The sequence below is a fragment of the Struthio camelus genome, chromosome 10 (assembly GCF_040807025.1).
Source record: "Struthio camelus isolate bStrCam1 chromosome 10, bStrCam1.hap1, whole genome shotgun sequence".
In the NCBI taxonomy this organism is placed as follows: Eukaryota; Metazoa; Chordata; class Aves; order Struthioniformes; family Struthionidae; genus Struthio; species Struthio camelus.
In genome coordinates this window covers 15,621,600-15,640,334 of record NC_090951.1, presented here as the reverse complement: position 1 = coordinate 15,640,334, position 18,735 = coordinate 15,621,600, and the positions used below count along the sequence as shown (strand labels likewise).

The following is an 18,735-nucleotide window of genomic DNA, read 5'->3' as shown; positions in this document are numbered from 1 at the left end:
CTTTGAACAGCTTTGAATTATATGCATGGGGCAGGGAATTGCAGGGGAAAGAGGGGGAGATGTCTGGTCTTGGAAGCTAGACTACACCCAGTCTGAAGTAAAACCTTCAAAATACCTATGGGGTAGGAATAGCGGCCTCAGGACCAACCGATTAAAGTCACTGATGCATTCCTACTGAGCCAAATTACTTGTTATTGTAAATGTAGCCATAGAAAACAAACTAGCATCACACATTAAGAACAAGCTACAGGAATTCTTACAAAAAGTGAACCTAAAACATTAGAAAAGGAATATGGACTGATAATTAGAATAATTGCATTAGAATACTGATGTAAGTATAACTAAACCTGTAGATCTGAAGATTCTGATTTCTGATTTATCTGACTGCTGAAAGTAGGCTTATGGCAAGACGATATCTTTATTCACAGAGGATAAAGGTCAGACTTTTCAAATGAGCACTGAGTGAAAACTGGAGGAAAAGGGATCATAAGTACTATTGTTTTCTGAGAAGCAGTATCTCTATATACCTGAGTGACACTTAAATTTTAATGCACCAGTAAATGAGATTGAGTATTTAAACCGGATGTTCAAATATTCAAATCCACAGACACCAAATATTATTGCTCATCTAAAAACAGTTGCATTTTAATGCAATATTGTGCCAGCAGCTGGACAGACGACATTAAACCTATCAACAATTAACTAGGAAGTCTCTGCTCTAAAATTACCATTCAGCTGAAGAACATATATTCTTCATAAAAACTGCAGTATACTGAAGATATGTCACATACTCTTTTTGGTTGATTATAATATGACTATTCAGGAGAAAGCACTTAACAGTTTTCTTCAAAAAGAAAAAAAAAATCAAGAATAGTGTTAATTATATGAATTAAAAAGCAATGTTAAAATCATTAAAGCCTGCATATTTTGATGACTTCATAAGACTGTGGTTCAGTTTCAAATCTGACAGCAAAACGACCGGAGAAATAAACACTGCTAGCAAAAGAGCAGACCTACTCTACCTACCTAAGCAATAACCCTACTCTCCCAAGAAAATTGTAAAGAAATTTCTAAAGAAGGGAAGGTATTCAGAAATAAGCTATGACAATCTTCATGATTCCTCCATTAAGTTAATGGAGGTAAATCTTAAAACCTGCCTGAGAATGTAAGATTTCCTTTACAAAATTTAACCTACCATTTTCCATCATCACTGAGATCTGGTTTTGGGATCACATTGAATTCTTCTCATTTTTCAGTCGTTAGCCTAAATACGAAGGGACAATGTCCTTCTTCCCACCAAACCACTAATTATGTTAAGAGACGCTAATATCCCTGGGGCTTAGCACAACAGTTTTATTAGAATGAAATAATTAATAGACTATTTCCATATCTGGATATGACTTGTGGCATTATCTTGTTGTGATGTCCTTTCCCACTACTCTGGGAAACGTCTTAATATACAAACCCTTATATTTCATGCAAACTAAGCACCATAGTCTAAACCAACACGGATGTGGAATTAATACTGCAATTCATTTTTTTCCTTTGATTTAAACTGAGTATACTCAGTTTAATCAATTACTCTGATGAGACAAGTGGGTTTTTTTTTTTTATTGGACTGACAGCTTATACCACTTAACAGTTAATACACTAGGGCAAAGAAATTAACAAGTGCATAATTGGAGTGGAATTATGGAGGAAATGGAGTGGAAGGGAGGAAACAGGAAAAAGAAAAAGACCTTAGTAAGTCCACATATGACAAAATCCAAACAAATGCCTTTTTCTTTGGGCAATCTGAAGCTCTTAGTTCCTACCAAGGATAGTCACTGCTATTTCCCAAACATTTATTTCTTAGTATTCAAAGATTCTATCTCCTGTGAGTACTCCGACTGTTACCACCTGCAACATCAATTTCTGCTCTCAGTCCTCCTTCTACATTTACAATGAGCAGGAGTATTCCTAGATGTACTGCAGTTTGCTACAATAACCTTTATTTTTTAACACGTGCATTAATTCCACTGTTTCAGAATACTGGCTCCAGCGAAGTTATACGAAAACATCTGTTTACTTACAGAAAGTGGAGTTACATTTTTAGTCTAGTAGCTATGTAAATATTTTTAATGAGATTCAGAAATGTGTACCATCTCTACAGGTTTAAAAAGCTACTTTTGATAAAGCTTTGACTGTTAAAACATTCCCAGGGCATTGCATAACAGAAAGGAAATGTGGCAGACGTGTGAATTTAGAAGTTATTCACCTGTAAGCAAGGGCTAAAGCCCAGGCACATGCAGCACAATAAAGACTGTCTTGTACTTTTGCCTTTCGGTTATCCCCATACGTCTTCGTAGGAAACAGACCTGTGGTTGGGCTCTGATAGAGTAGCAATGTTGACTTAACTGTAAAAGTGAAAAGGAAAAAAGTATTAATAACATTTATGTTTCTTCAAGTTTCCACGTAACTTTTCAGAGAGAAATCAAACCGTGAATAACTTGTTAGAGAACGTACAAGGTAAAATAGAAGAGAGGAGATAGAAAAAGTATTTTCTACCATGTTGGCTCATTTTGTCAGTCATATTGAAACTTTATTTTTCCAAAAGTAAATATTCAAAACAATTCCTATGGCTCTACTGCCATAGTACAATCCACTCAGTACAGAACCTGTCCAATGCAGTTCAGTAATTTCCACTTCAATGTACATAAATGTTTTTCCCCTTTTTAATCAAAAAAAAAAAGAGCATATATAGTATGTTGACTGCCTCCAAAATAACTTCAATAATAAAATCCAGCAGAACTCTACATCCATAAAACTTAAAGTTTTAACTTTGATCAGATAAGTAGATAATATGAATGTGTTAAAAAAAAAGGATAATTAAGGAAAAAGGATAGCTGCAATTATTTAACTCAGTACCTAAACATAAAAACAGTATGTGAGACAGTAATTTTCAAGTTGCCAAAAGGGAATTAAAATACTAAATATTACTTAATGTATACTTACTGTTATTATTGCTTATTATGAATTGCTTCCCAAAAACTAAAGAATCACCCTGGTGCTGCAAGATACATGGTCCTTGAATATGACCCTTATAATAGTTCACTTAAACACAAGACCACTTTCTTCAGAATGTCATCAAGCACCATTAAAAAAGGTCTCTTTATTGTCTACGTATTAGAAATCAAGTATTTTTAAATGAAAACTAAAGTTTTATACTGCCTCTTGCATTATACTCTTCAGTGACTTAGTACTCGATTACAATAACTTTGATAAAAATGTTATGTAAAAGAAGTCAATACAGATTATTCTAGAATGGACCACAAATTAATAGTATATTTTTAACTGAGGTGGAAGACTGGTTGCAACAGAAGTGCCCGACACAGATATATAGCAAGCACAATAAAGTTGCTGCTGCCAGCGGTTAAAAGTAAATTGAACCATCATCTACTCTGTAAGACAGATAAAAGCAATGCATCTACAAAGAGTAATGACTCTATGGACATAATTCACATTTCACTTCAAAAAGGTATTTAAGTTAAGGAAGTTTCATCCCACATTTTCAGAAGGATGGAAAAAATGTTTACTATTTCATACCCTTGCCTGACTAAAGCTTACAATTTCAGCAATAAATTGCACAGCCAATAAATAATAAGATTGTAGAAAAGAGACAGAACTTTTTATTATAAATCCCCGCCTAAACACACACAAAAAAATTACCACTTTAATCTGTATATTTTTGGTTTTAAATGATTTCATAATTGAAACAAAAATATTTAAATTGATTTAAAGTAAGTTAGCCAACATAAAAATTTTGGAACATAAAAATACGTCATACATCACCAGTATTATGAAACTAACTTTAAAACATTCATTTTAAGTCACTGAAGAAAGCTTCCTTTGTAAACACAGTGAAGAGTTTTCTGGGGACACTTGTTAACTTTCACCTTCCAGAAAGATCTGGGAAACTATTCTGTTGAGTTCTGGGAAACTTCAAGCGTTAATGACCTACCCCATGCCATCTCCGATTCCTGTGAGCTTGCAGTCACTAGTGGGAGTTATCTGCAAGACTTTTGGCTTTATTCTCTGCTTACAGTTCGGTGACGTAAGGAGTAGTGGGAAAGACCTCAGTGACCTGAGATAGCCATGTATTTACAGAGCCAAGAGAACAAATACATGTAATCAAAAAAATGAGGAAACTCTGTAGCTTAAGAGATTCAGTTTGTTTCATTTCAGTACTGTATAATATCTGGATTATATCAGTAGCTGGACATAGAAGTATTTTTGCCATCAGGGTTTTCACTAGCTAGGAAAGAGAGGAGTATGGTTCCTCAATTTAATGGAGAGCAAAAGTGCTGTTAAATAGCACCAGGAGTCGGGAGTTATAACTGTCATAACATAGAATGAATTTGCTCTTCCTTCTAACGTAGGGCACGTATAAGCAGAATTGTTCAAAAGGCACAGCATGCGAACGAATGTGTTTTACAGCATCCTGAAGCAATAAAGATTGACATTAACACTGAGGTTCTAAAAACTTATATTGACTCTTAAGTTTCTGGTTTGCAGTTTGACTTCTGTCAATTTGGAACATTTTACATATTCTGAAAGGACACACAACACCACTAAACAGGCTTAACTCTGTATTAAGGAAGTTTATCACTGACTTTCACGGTTTAAATTAAATCTTTTTTTTTTTATTTTATGAAGTAACTTCAAGAGCATAAATCTGTATACAGTTTGTGTAGCTCTACTCTTATATGCAACGTGTAGAGCTTTACTCATCCTCAGTGGCATGGCATCTCATCTCCGAAGACAGCCAAGGAGACTTACATGATCTCTTCTCCCTCTTTATCATCATGAAAAAATTACTGTTTCTCACATGCTCTGTTTAGTTGCAAAGCCAAAACTATACAGCAAAAAAGCACTTTCCACTTCTATTCACAGAATCACAGAATGGTTGAGGTTGGAAGGGACCTCTGGAGATCATCTAGTCCAACCCCCCTGCTCAAGCAGGGTCCTCTAGAGCACATTTCCCAGGATCGCGTCCAGGCGGGTTTTGAATATCTCCAGGGAAGGAGACTCCACTACCTCTCTGGGCAACCTGTTCCAGGGCTCTGTCACCCTCCCAGGAAAGAAGTTTTTCCTCAGGTTCAGATGGAACTTGCTGGGTTTCAGTTTGTGCCCGTTGCCTCTCGTCCTGTCACTGGGCACCACGGAGAAGAGGCTGGCCCCATCCTCTCGACAGCCTCCCTTCAGATACTTGTACGCGTTGATGAGCTCACCTCTCAGTCTTCTCTTCTCCAGGCTAAACAGGCCCAGCTCTCTCGGCCTTTCTTCAGAGGAGAGATGCTCCAGTCCCCTAACCGTCTTTGTAGCCCTCCGCTGGACTCTCTCCAGTAGCGCCATGTCTCTCTTGGACTGGGGAGCTCAGAATTGGACACAGTACTCCAGGTGAGGCCTCACCAGGGCTGAGGAGAGGGGGAGAGGATCACCTCCCTCGACCTGCTGGCAACACTCTGGCTAATGCACCCCAGGATCCCATTGGCCTTCTTGGCCACAAGGGCACACTGCTGGCTCATGTTTAACTTGTTGTCCACCAGCACTCCCAGGTCCTTCTCGGCAGAGCTGCTTTCCAGCAGGTCAACCCCCAGCCTGTACTGCTGCATGGGGTTATTCCTGCCTAGGTGCAGGACCTTGCACTTGCCTGTGTTGAACTTCATGAGGTTCCTCTCCGCCCACCTCTCCAGCCTGTCCAGGTCCCTCTGAATGGCAGCACAGTCTTCTGGTGTGTTAGCCTCTCCTCCCAGTTTAGTATCATCAGCAAACTTGCTGAGGGTGCACTCTGTCCCTTCCTGCAGGTCATTGATGAATATATTGAACAAGACTGGACCCAGGACTGACCCCTGGGGGACACCGCTAGCCACAGGCCTCCAACTTGACTCTGCGCCACTGACCACAACCCTCTGAGCTCGGCCATCCAGCCAGTTCTCAATCCACCTCACCGTCCACTCGTCTAGCCCACACTTCCTGAGTATTCCACTCCAGTTATTCTCTTGCCAGGCTCCACAGTCATTCACTGATTTCAGCTTAGTCTCCTGTTAAGTCATTCTTCCCTCACAACACTGTCCAGCCTCCCTACCACATTCTTGCCTGTCACCTACTTAGCCGTGCATTTCCTCATTTAAAGAGGTTTAATTGTAAGAACCCGCAACTGCAGAACAGACAAATAATAATGAGAGAAGCCTAGGCTGCCATCCCAGAGTGTCAATAATTTCTTGGAGTCTTGGCTAGATCCTCCAGTGATCTGGAGACACACCAAAAGAAATGATAATTTTAAAAAGAATGTGACTTTTATAGTAGTGTTTTAAAGCTAAAAGAAATTCTCAAAATTACCTACAGCAGTTTTTTAAACTTTGTAAACAGACCTTGTGCCAATTCAAAATCAGCCAACAGCTAGTAACTAAACAATTATTTTGATAGCTTAAAAAAAAAAAATTTAGTTCACATTTCAGGTTTATTGATGGAAATCTTTTTTTTTTTTAAATATACTTGTACAAATAACAAATGTGAGCTTCAGAATGTGGTCGGGACCTAAAATTTTTATCTGGAAGTTGAATTTTCCTTTATTTCCTATGAAACTCAGAAACTTTAGTAATATATCTTCAATATGCAGATGCAATGCAGCTGTACACATATCTAAAAGGAATAAATCTACTCAATAATTGAACAAGAGACTCAAGCTACAAAAAACTTTCCACATTTACAGTAAAGCATAGAATAAGCTGTTCATTTACTTAAATAGTTAATATTGGCAGCGCTGCTGCTCAACACAGAATAACACAGACAACACAGACGAGTAGTTACCATCACTCAGCAGTGAAAGAAATTCATACTCCAGAGTGTAAAAGTATAATATGTATATTTCTAGCAATAACAGTCCAAATTAAATTGGGAATGGTGTGGGTTTTTTTTTTTTAAACACGCATAATGTTTTCGTAACAGTAGCCTAAAGCCTTCACGTATATATTTAAATTTCTACTAACTTCAAGTCTTCGCAATAGCTACAAGACCAGGCTAGACACATTTTAACAGCTCTTGAAAATAATACAACAAAACAACATGGCAATATTGAAATATGTATATTTAATTATCTATCCTAGATATTTTGAACTCTTTTATTCAACAATTCAGAAACAACTATATGGATAGCTTCATAACTAAGAGCTCAGTGCTACACTGTAGTTGGGATATCTTTTCCAATCACATTTCCAATATTTCAGTTGGAGGGGACTCCCTAGGAGAAATAAAAAGGAGTATGAGGATTAATGTGGGAGTGGCCCTGCTCATCATGATACTAAAGGGAATTTTTTTTTCTCCTCTCCTCCTACCCCTACCCAAAACTAATAGGTGTGGCTCAACATTTAAAAAGGTCCTAAACAAGACACCCCTATACCTTTCTAAGGTATGTACTAAGCTTTTATAAAAAAATAACATTAATCTCTAGAGAGGAGAAAGCTATCCTCTATGCAGTTTGCTTAGTCTGGAGTTATATAAAAATGAAAGCGGCTAAGGACATTACAAGTGTGAACAAACTAAAACAAATTGCCAAACGTGTAAACAAGCCTAAAGCTACCTCATGTGTTTTAGTGAATAACCTGGAATTTTTATTCATTACCTGTCAATGTTACAAACACTGCAAGAACACTTTTTTCCATTTAAAATTTCTCTCAGTTTTATATGACTAACAACATAATAATAGGCTATCATTTTACCATTTCTTTAATCTAGAAGAATTGTAAACTCAGTCTTAGAGCTAGATTGGACTTCCAATACACACTTCTAATATTCAGCAAAAGATGTAATTCAATCCTTTTCCTTTCTTTTTCTTTTCTTTTTTTTTTTTTTTTGGAACCTTTCAAACTCCCAGCAGGAATTTAGGAAACTATCCTCAAGTAGAAGAGGTCAAAGTTTACTGCTGCAAAGGGCAGACAAGGAATAATGGATGAATTATACTTAACATGTAAATATCAATTGCCATTCATATCTGGGTTACTTAAAGCATTACAAACTGTCAGCAGATCACCTTAACCTTCCCCATGCAAGACCATCAGGTGCATCTCAGAATCCATTCTTACCATTTGAGAACACACTTAGCAGCTGATAATTGTGAACCCTATTTACAGATCAAGGTTTTTCAAGCAATGTATGAAATATCCATATATATGCATTATTATCATCACAGGAATCTTATGAGGAATTGTAATGATAGACTCTTTTTTTACTTTTTGGAAAAATAAAATAAAAATTCTTATTAAAGACTACAGATATTATGCTGAAAAAAGCTAATTAATATCATATTCATACATGTAAATATTTTACAAATTTACACTGAAGACCTTCCACGGTAGGAACAATTCTTAAGTTTTACTTACCAATTCTGTAGTAATGATCTAACTTATCCCACAGACTTTCCCCCTCTGGTCTTGGGAGGTTAATACTTTTAAGTGGCTCATAAATTGAACCTTAAAAAAAAAGAAAAAGAAAAAAAGATCAGAATTAGTATCACAATTTCTGTTACTGCTAAAAATTACTGTCATAGGATTTATTCACGTTTATGCTATACAAAAACACATTGTATCTAATTTCAATTCAAACAAAAAAGAATTTCATAATCTTTCTATAATTTCAAAGAATAGAACATTTCCATACACATTCTTTCCATCTTAGCTGTCCATGCAAATAAGATTTCCATCTGGATCTCTAGTACCTGCAGGTATGTAGCTACATCAAAGGCAATATAAGTTTATAGGTTAACTGTCTGAAGACAGTCTATTTCATGCATTATCAAAAAAAGCTGCATTCATGTCTTGAAACACAAAAAAAAGTTAGCTTGTTCTCCAATACTACCAAAGCTCAATCAACCTACCCAACTGATAGAGCCCCAAATTACCTATGCTCCAGAGAAATACAATGCTATCAAAACCACATCCTTCTTTCTCAGTGTCCCACACACTCACTACTTTGCTATTTGCACCTGAAAAGTCTGTTTTTCCAGTAGCTGAAATGAGCTGCCTGTTAGAAACATATAATTTTTAGAGAAAATTACTGGGGTAAACTATAATTTCCAATTTTTAATTCAAGAGTTACATGATGTTCTCCTTCCATAAATCCATTTGACTTTATTCAGCGTTCTGGATAGCAAGATCTCCCACAGAGTCATTTGATAAGATAACAGGAAGAATGAAAATTTCCTCTTTCCATTCCAGGTTGCATGCTGTCCCTTCTGAAAAGCTCAGGGAAATGAACTGCCAAGGAAGTTCCAGACAGCCAAGCAGTTCTGGCAGGATGCAGCAGAGCGCTCCAATTCAAGTTCTTTCTTCTGTACTCCCAGCACATATCCAAGCATTAGACAGGAGATCGTCCATATACAGGACTCTCATTCAAAGAAAATAAATGTGCATGGAGTGGTGTCAGAGGCTTTATTAACCAAATCGCCTGGTGGGGTGACTGGAAAATTTCTTGCCCCTCTAGGACTCAAATAAATAGCCCACACATCCAAATTACTATTACTTTTGCTTTGCAACAGTAGCAGTTAAAAATAAAACAAAACACTTTCTTCCCACCGCAAGAAATTCAAACAAAAACACCCCTGCTTGAAGAGATTCCTGTGGCTCTGCTCTGTGTGGATTCTCGGGTAATGTTTAACAACATACTTTGCACGTAGCTTCCACTACAGCCTTGTAATAGAATTACAGCCTACTACTATGATAGCAAGTTACAAAAAGCATGAAAGGGGGTAAAGGGCCTGAGAGGGAAGTACAGACAGCCCACTGATTTAGTTTCCTAAGAAACCAAGCTAAAAGGAACAAAGCTGTTCTGTAATGGAAAAACAATTTTTGATGTTATATATAACAACTCACACATCCTGTTTAAAAATCAACATTCTGAAACCAGTGTAAATGACTTTTTCGAAGTAGTATTATTTTTACTACTTCTTTTTGCCTAGGAATTTCTGTCCTTTAAAAGATCCACAATTTATATTGTTAGACTACTAATTCTGTTGTCTTATAAAAGCACAAAACAGTGACACTGCAGTAATTGTAATTGTTAACAGGTGATTGAGTTAGAGTGGGACAAAACAGGCATAGGAAAAAATCTTCAGTCAGTGACTTATTTGCATAAAACAGTACATTTCTATATGTTTACTTAAGAGGTTTTCAAAGGCAAAATAAAGATTCTCTTAGATTTGTTAACTATATAACATATATATAGCACATTGTACTGTGCACATTCAGAACGTCTATTTCTTGCAAACTGTTAACCCTAGCAACTGCACCGTTAAGAGCATTGAGTATTCACATATACACAAGTCAGAAGTTTCCAAAATAAAATTCAGTTTTAACATACTTACCAGACAGTCTGTGACCCTCTGTGGCCAACAGAGAAACAAAATAAAGTCATCATGAACAAAAAAATATATATATTTGGCTTCTGTTTCAGAGCAATGAAGATTTCAACTTTGGGCAGAAAGAAGATCAAATAGAATAAAAAGGATCAGAGGATCACCATCTACAAATTATATTCATTTAACTGTTTGAAACTTTACCCACAGAAATAACTTGAAACAGCCACACTAGACTGTTGATGAAACAGAAAGATTAAGCGCACTCAAAGTTCAAGAAAATTGACAAAAAGTGAAGAGTTTTATTCTTTAAAAAGTACAGGTAGGAGAATTTGTTTAAAGGAATACTAAAAATTAAGAAAATTTTCCACATACTCTTCATGAACTCCTCCCTGGTATCTACACTATATCTTTTGCTTGGATGGCTACAGCATTCTCCTGGACAAATCCTGCAGTAAATTATGTTTAATTAGTATCAACTAATCATCAAAGGAACAAACAGGCAGGACAAACAAAGCTTGCTGCTCCTTCTGTGTCGTTTTTTTTAAGTGAGACCATAACCCTATGGAAGCCATATATAAATATTTTCAGGATAGCTAAAAAAGCCTAATCCTGGAGGACATACACATCTGAAGGCAACTATTCTCTTTTCCAAAGAAACCTACTTAATAGTTTATTTCTCTGTCATAATAACATATTATATAAAGAATGAAAATTTTAGACTTCCAAAAAAAAAGTTTGAAGAGGAAAAAATCATATTTGAATGACTAGTTTTGCCATAAACTAAACAGATTATTTAAATTCTGGGACTTAACTACTAGCATAAAGTTATGAACTTTTTTTTTTTTTAAATATAATATTCAGAATGATCCCTATGCAACCTGTAAATTATGCTAACAGCCGTTCAACACTGCAAATACAGTATGAACTACAGAAAGCCTTGGGAAAACATCATAACCTGGAAATTTTTTCCAATACCATATAATAAAAATTGTTATCAAAATAAATAACATCTAATATTCATACTTTAAAAAAAATAAGATTAATAAAAAACATGCCAGAAGTTAAGTACTTAAAAGCAGCGAAAAAATGTAAATACAAAGCATTTGCCATCAACCCCAATATTTTAGAAGGCATGTTTCTCAACTTTATGCACATCATTACTACTGACCACTTAGATAAGATGTATGGAACTGCTACCATGCACTGAACAGTACAATTCCTTTCACAACACTGCTATTATGATCTATGACAATCCACACTTAAATTTATGGGAGATCTCTGAAATTGATAGAGACTAGCTTGCAGATATTAAGAAGGAGAAAGCAATGAGATATACTTGGCAAAGTTAAAAAATCGGGTTTAAAACCTAATTTTTAAACAAATCAATATATATTTTTTGTAGATGGTGACAGTGTCATACAAAATATATCACATCATTCCCATCCACGGCAATGCTGTTGTTAAGAGCTAAGTGTGTGAGCACATCCAAGAGTGAAACATGTAGTTTGGGGATATTCCAAAAAGACTCTTGCTGATCTATGTAAGTATAATACAATACTTCAGTACTGTAAACAGATATTGTTTTGCTTCTTTTCTTTCTTTAATCCAAGATGACAGCCAGGCTCTGCAACACTTAAATGAAAAAGAATGTCACACTGCTAATATTACCCTTGAGTCCTCAGCTTTTATGTTAGCATTTAGAATTAACAGAACAAGGACATGTATTTCAACTAGTGTTTGTCAAAAAAAAAAACCAAAACCAACTTTATTTCATTGTAACCATATTATGCAGTTTTTTTAAGCTAAAAAAGAAAATGTGAGGAAGCTGGATTAAAAAAAAAGTTAATTTAATAATTCTTTCAGTTGCACAGTTATATACCACCATATACAAAATTTGAATAGGGTACGCGGTAGTTTAAATTTTCTTCCACAAAGAATGAAATATTTCAATTATTTTCTTATGTCAGAGGCAGACTGCTGCAGGTCAGTAACTACTCTGAATTTGTTAAAAATACTAATAGACAGGAAATCAAAATGCTGCCACCTGCATCAAGATTTTACATCTCATAAGAAAACACTCAAAATCCTCACCCCAACTCCACTTAAATTTCTGTTTTTCTTGCATTGACTAAACAATATGCTACATCTATACTTTGAATGAAAAAATGAGAAAATAAATCCTCTTTCATTTCAGAAGTGGCTTACAAGTTCAGGAATAACATGGTTTCACCATTCTTCAAGTTGAAGCATTGCTAAAAAGGGTAGTCATTTCCTTTCAAGAATCAGAGAAAAGGAAGAGATCTGAAGCAGCACAGTGATAATAGAGCTATCAATTACTAATGTAAAACTAGAGTAAAATTCAGACAAGATATTTAAGACTTAAAAGACAATAATAAGAAACTACTAACAGCAGATGAAACCAGATTTACAACATTTTCAGGAAAAATTAACAATCTAATGACATCCTCTAAGCAGAGTGCAATACTGAAGGAAACTAAGGGAAGTTCTCTGAGATAAGCTATTAGCTATGCAAATACTTCCGCATACACCACCTCTGGATATTGTGAATACTGATGTCCTCCTGACAAAGAACTTTCCCACCTACATCATTTTTATTCCAGTTGTACTCAAGGTTACCTTTAATTGCTTTCTGGGGAAGAACTATAAACAGCCTAGATATTTATATTTAAAAGCTATAGCCAACATTTTGAAACCCAGCTCCCAAAGTCAGATTTTCAGGAGCTTTGAACACCAACCCATCCCTTGAAGATGGCAGAAATGGTAGATATTATAGAAAAATAGGCATCAGAATGGAACTCTGGATGTAGTCTACGGATATATATTTGCACGTTTCACCATGCACTAATTATTCTCATTTTACAAAATTCAGAATTAAAAAAATCACTATGAAGTTTAATCACAAGCAAAGAGAAGCAAAAAGACAAGAATTTTATTTCCAACGTTTTAAATGCCAGAAGAAAAAACATAAATGTACACTTGCATGCCTAAAATACACACACACACCCCCCAAACAAAGTAAGCTGAGAAAGCACATTTCTTTCTAGATTTGATGTATATCATGAGACATCCAAACTGGTCATAGTCCTTTAATGCAGTTTCTGGATGTAGTTTTCATTGCCCAGAACTAGTATGGGCAAGCAAAAACAAGTTACAAAAGGAACAGCTAAAACTACGTTGGCATTGTAGAAATCACTGCAACCAAAGACGACTTTATTTCTTTACACTGCACACTTTGAAGAAATGAAATCAAGACAGTTGGATCATATCCTCCCAACATCATTTCTCCTTTTCCTCTAGACTCCTCTTGCAACCTCTCTTGAGGTGAGGCCTAATGTAGAATAAATTGTATGTAACAGCTTTGCTCTTCAGTACTAATAGTTGTCTGCCAAGAAATACACCTGTTTTCAAGTCAGAGTTGAATCTCTTAATTACCCAGTCCACATAGCTGAGCAAGGAGATACCAGAAAATAATTTTCAAAAGTTTAAAAACATCAAATGAGTTTTTGCAGCAATTTTCAAAAAAAAAATCTAGATTTTTTTTTTCCTCCAGAATAAAAGCTGTCAGATATATCAATTACTGCACTAATCAGTTGACATGTATTTTCTAATATTGGTATTAGTATGGTGTTAGTAACTGGTAAACAACCTTACCATTTCACTCTGAATCTACGTTTGAAGAAACTACTGAAATCCATACAATTGTGTGCTGATTTTTTTAGATGTAGAGAACTATACTACTGGAAACTAGGATGATGCAAGTTATGTACTTGTGCTTATGAGAAAAACTAATTTCATGCTTTATCCTTGGCACAGGCTGGAAATGAGTTAATTTTCCACTTGCAGGAAAATGCATTTCTAACATACATAATATCTGAGAACTAGGATCCCACGAACTTAAGATGTAGCAACCCTGTTGCTGGGGGGGTTTTTTGTTTGTTTGCTTGTTTGTTTTAAATCATTACACACAAGACCCTGCTTTGAGTAAGAGGTTAAGACTAGATGAGCTCCTAAGGTCCCTTGCAGCCTGAACTGTTCTATAATTCTATGACAACATTTCCTTTCTTGCCTGGGGCAGGGTCTATTTACTCCTGTCATTTAGGATAAAGGGAAACAGAAGGGAGAAAGTTTTACCTAGACTGAGGGATGATAACAGCACAGGTATAAACAAGTAAAATCTTGTAGTAATTTTATTGAAATAGTTTTGAAGTGACAAAATGTTTTAACAATCAAGAAAAACTGTGGCTTTGATTGTGCATATAACACATTTAGAATTTCATGAAAAAAGAAAAAATACCAATTTATTTTGTCATTTGTCTATTTTCTAATCATCTGAAGTGACTTCTCTTTTTAGTCCATTACACTTAATACAAATTACTGATTTCAGAATTTACAGCAATTAATAATTTATGAACGCACAAAAATTACTGAACATCGTAAATAAAACATTGATTGTTACACCAGGACACGGGGGCTTCACACAAGCAAAATATAGCAAAATGCCAAATTCTACCACATTAGGCTGGTAAATGCTAGCAAGCAAGGCAGGAAACCATTCAAGATATTCAAGGCAATCAGTATTTTATGTTGTTATTTGTCAACCTGAAAATTCAGAACAACAGCTCTTAAATTACTAAAAATGTTTATTTTCTGTCATTGCCAAGACGACAAACATCAAGTATCAACACAGTAATGAGGAAAACACAGTATTTTTCATTATAATGTCAACGCATTGCCGGTCCTTTGACATTAGAGAAACAGAAGAGAAATGTCACAGGCACAATAAAGTAGTTCAAGTGACCCCACTGTTGCAAGGGACAGCTGAAATCCTCATATGTTGCAATTCTCACTGAAATTTCTACTGCTTATGTGTTTCAGCACAGACTAAGCAAGTGCTACACAAACTTTTCCTACATCAGCATCACATACAGACAGTTTGCTGCAGGCAAACTCTTTTTCAAAGTACACTGACCTAAATCAGAACAGTAATGGTCTTGATAACTTCAGATAACCTATCTTCCACTATATCAAAAGAGAAGCTGTGCCAGCAGTGGCATGGGGAGGAGGACTTTATTTTGCTTCCGCTTCATTTCCAAAAGACAACTTTAGGACAATGATAGACTTGTTGGAAGTGTTACTTTTCTTCTTTAAAGTAGTCATGCTGGGTTTTCTTTTAGGGATTAAACATCATTCTTAGAGCACCTTTCACATGACTATCATCTTAAGTAAGAATCTCTGAACTGAAATTTCTTAATAAGTTTGCTATACTGTGAGATACTTGTAAGAAAATAAAAAAACATAAGCCAAATAGGAAAATATGAAAGGTGGATTTCAATCTAGGTAGATTTCAATTTCATAAAATTTTCACTGTAACAGTTCACATTTCTATTTAAATTCTTCTCTGTACAGTTCTAAAAAATGGCTAGCACAAAACTGAAACATCACACATGAAACATAAAACAATTATTTTCTAAAGAATAAAATAGCCACAAACAAAAACAAAACACAAAACTACACACTTACCATATCTCAAAAAGGCATGCGCAGAGGAGGTTCTGTCATCATCCAAATTGGCCATTTCAAATTGGTGCAGCTAATCACAAAGGGCTCAGGCTAAGCTACAGCAATTTTCAAAACCATTTAGTAAATGTTAAAGGCAATCATCATTAAATTAAGTGAAAGCAATGTTAGTGGAGTTATTAACATAAGGCAGCGCACAGCAGAAAGGGTAGTAAAGTTTCATTGTATTACTAAATGTTATCCAAGTAAAATGGCATACTCTATGCAAAGTCCATCTTTCCAACATTACACAGGAGTGTAATTTTTGAATTTGTTACTGAAGTCAGCAGGTGCAGGATGAAGTCTATTTGATATGTTCTATTTCAGGACTAAGTAAAAATATTATCTAATTAACACATATAAAAATGTTAAGAAATAAGTAGAATTTTAGCACCCCATCTCTACTAAGCATAGTGCCGCTTTTACCTCATAAGCAATTTATATTAAAATGTTTTTTGCAGCAATATGCATTGATTCTGGTATTGAGTATCTCTGTTATTTAAAGTAGAACATCTTCCAGTGTGGAAAGTAAAAATCAGAAAATACTGTTCATAACTATGATGACAACCCATTCCAGATCTTTAAAGAAATTCATGCCCTTCAAAGCAGCCAAAATTTCCAGGGTCTGCAAAATGGCCAACTCCTGAACATTTTTTATAATCTGCTCCTAAGTGACAGTTATTGCAGTAAAAATGAATGAAACATTTTGCTGTTCAAGGAAAGTTGAAAAAAAAAAAACCAACAAAACTTGTTTTCACTAACAAAAAGGTAATTCATATTTTAATATATATAAATACCATGACATGCATTAATATCTACAGGATAGGGTCTTAAATGATACTTTACCATCTATAGTAAAACATGAATCACTCATGCATTTCATACACGAGTATGAGTATATGCTCCATGTTTATTAGATATACTTTAAAAAGAAAAAAAAACAGGTCCACGAGGAGCACAGTACTTCATGTAAACTGGGACTCTTGAGCAGAGATCTCAGCCAATTCAGAACAGTATGTGGGAGTTTCAGTCACTTTCAGGGACATTACCAACCATGGCTGCTTTTGACTATGCCAGTAAGGGAATAAAAAAGCTCTGAAATTATACAAATTTTGACATACTTATAAAGATGCAAGAGCAAACTTGAGAATCAAAAATACAACTTTCATTTTTAGATAGGACTAGTACCTTCAAAGTCATATGAAAAATTTATTTTTAAACCAATTTACTTATCGGAACAGCATTTGAACCAAAATCATTTTTATTTCTTCAGTAAAGAAATGACTTTAGTAAGTAAATTTCTTCGGTTACTATTAAAATTATAAGAAGCTGCATGGCTAGGAAAAGAAGAAAGTAAAGTAAACTATGATAGTCTACTGTTATCATAGAAATAATTTTCTTCTGTGTTTAACAAAAATTACGAGGCAGCAACAGCTAAGAAAAAGTCAAATGTTTTAAAGTCGTCTGAATGCCTTCCTACAGTCATAAGACCTGATTCTGCAAGGAATTCCCAAAGTAAGCATACTGTCTCGTGACTCAGAATTCACATACTCCAAACATACAGATCCAGACCTTATTTTGCAGGGCTCAGTGGCTACACTGATCAATTAGTTTTCAGATAACAGTACTGTAAAATTGGCCATAGCATAACAATCAGTTTATTGAATAGTCTTTCTAACTATATTTAACAAAGTAGTATTACACATAAGTGCAACTTTTCAAATCATACACGTTAAAACAGCTGTCCATCGATTAATTCTCATTACGAGAGCCATCCCCTTGGTAGTCTACAATATTTTCTTTTACTTCCACATTCCAAGTTGTCTGACTAGTCATCACTGCAATAGGACCAACGAAATATGCAAATAAGGAAATTATGGTGGCATTTTGTGAGCATGTAGGACAATAAAACACCACAGGGATCACTTGGAAAACTGTTCCTATTAGACTGTTAACAATAAAAGCCCTACTAATGTTAGATTTTGGAAAAAGATGAATAAAATAAATACACAGGGTTTTTTAACTTTGGAAAGTCACATCAACTGAGTAAACATCGCCCTTTCATCTGAGGTCAGAATCTAGCTGCCATGGAGTCTACAATCAGAATAAGAAAGCGCCAGGTTTAAAAAAAAAAAAATCCAATCAATACCAGGCAAGAGTTAGCACTTTTGCGTAAAATCGTCTGCAGTTTCAAAATACTTAATCTGTTCAACAGCTTTATAAAAGCTGCAGCGACATACTACCCTATAACAGCCACCTCCACAACAGCGCTGACACATCACACCGCTAAAGAATGCGAAACTTTGCCTCGTTAAGGATACTCATTGGCTCAAGACGTTCGTTTTAAAGCGCTGCACTACGGCCCAGTACCGGCCGGAGAGCAGACCCCCCCCTCCTGAAGTAGCGGCAGCAGGGCGACGGCAGCAGCCAGGCCGCCGGCCCGCCCTGGCCACACGCCGCTGCCCGCCCGGCGCGCGCGCCCGCCCGCCCGCCCCGCCGGCGGTTGGGGAGCGCCCAACGGCCCCGCGCGCGCCGGCAACAGGTGCGCGGCCAGGCGCGAGCGGCCGGGCAGGGCCCCGCCGGGGCCGGCGGTGAGTGACACGCGAAGCTGCGGGGAGGCAGCGCAGACAGCCGCAGGGAGCAACTGGGGCAAGAGCCGGGGGGAAGGAGGGGGCAGAGGGAGAGGAGGGAAAGCGGGATCGAGGGCAGTTCGCGGCGAAGAGGAGAGGGGAGCCCCCCAGGCCCCTCCTCAGGCAAGCCGAGAG

At 36.2% G+C, this 18,735-nt stretch overlaps 1 protein-coding gene across 8 annotated transcripts in view; it reads right to left on the bottom strand.

The window, feature by feature from the left end:
- The window catches only part of PHKB (phosphorylase kinase regulatory subunit beta), a 102,707-nt gene that overhangs the window by 83,743 nt on the left and 229 nt on the right, over window positions 1–18,735 (bottom strand). For 2 of the 8 annotated variants that reach the window (XR_011143274.1, XM_068955966.1), the window contains exons 2-3: window positions 8,421–8,510; window positions 2,258–2,396 (exon numbers count right to left, since the gene is read on the bottom strand). Coding sequence is in view for 7 of the 8 variants with exons in the window: in XM_068955966.1 (XP_068812067.1) it covers window positions 2,258–2,396; window positions 8,421–8,510 (229 nt within the window). In the remaining variant the exon portion in view is untranslated. Of the gene's footprint in view, window positions 1–2,257; window positions 2,397–8,420; window positions 8,511–10,399; window positions 10,418–15,934; window positions 16,030–18,735 lie in introns of all 8 variants that reach the window. The other 6 variants (XM_068955967.1, XM_068955968.1, XM_068955969.1 and 3 more) reach the window with 6 other exon arrangements.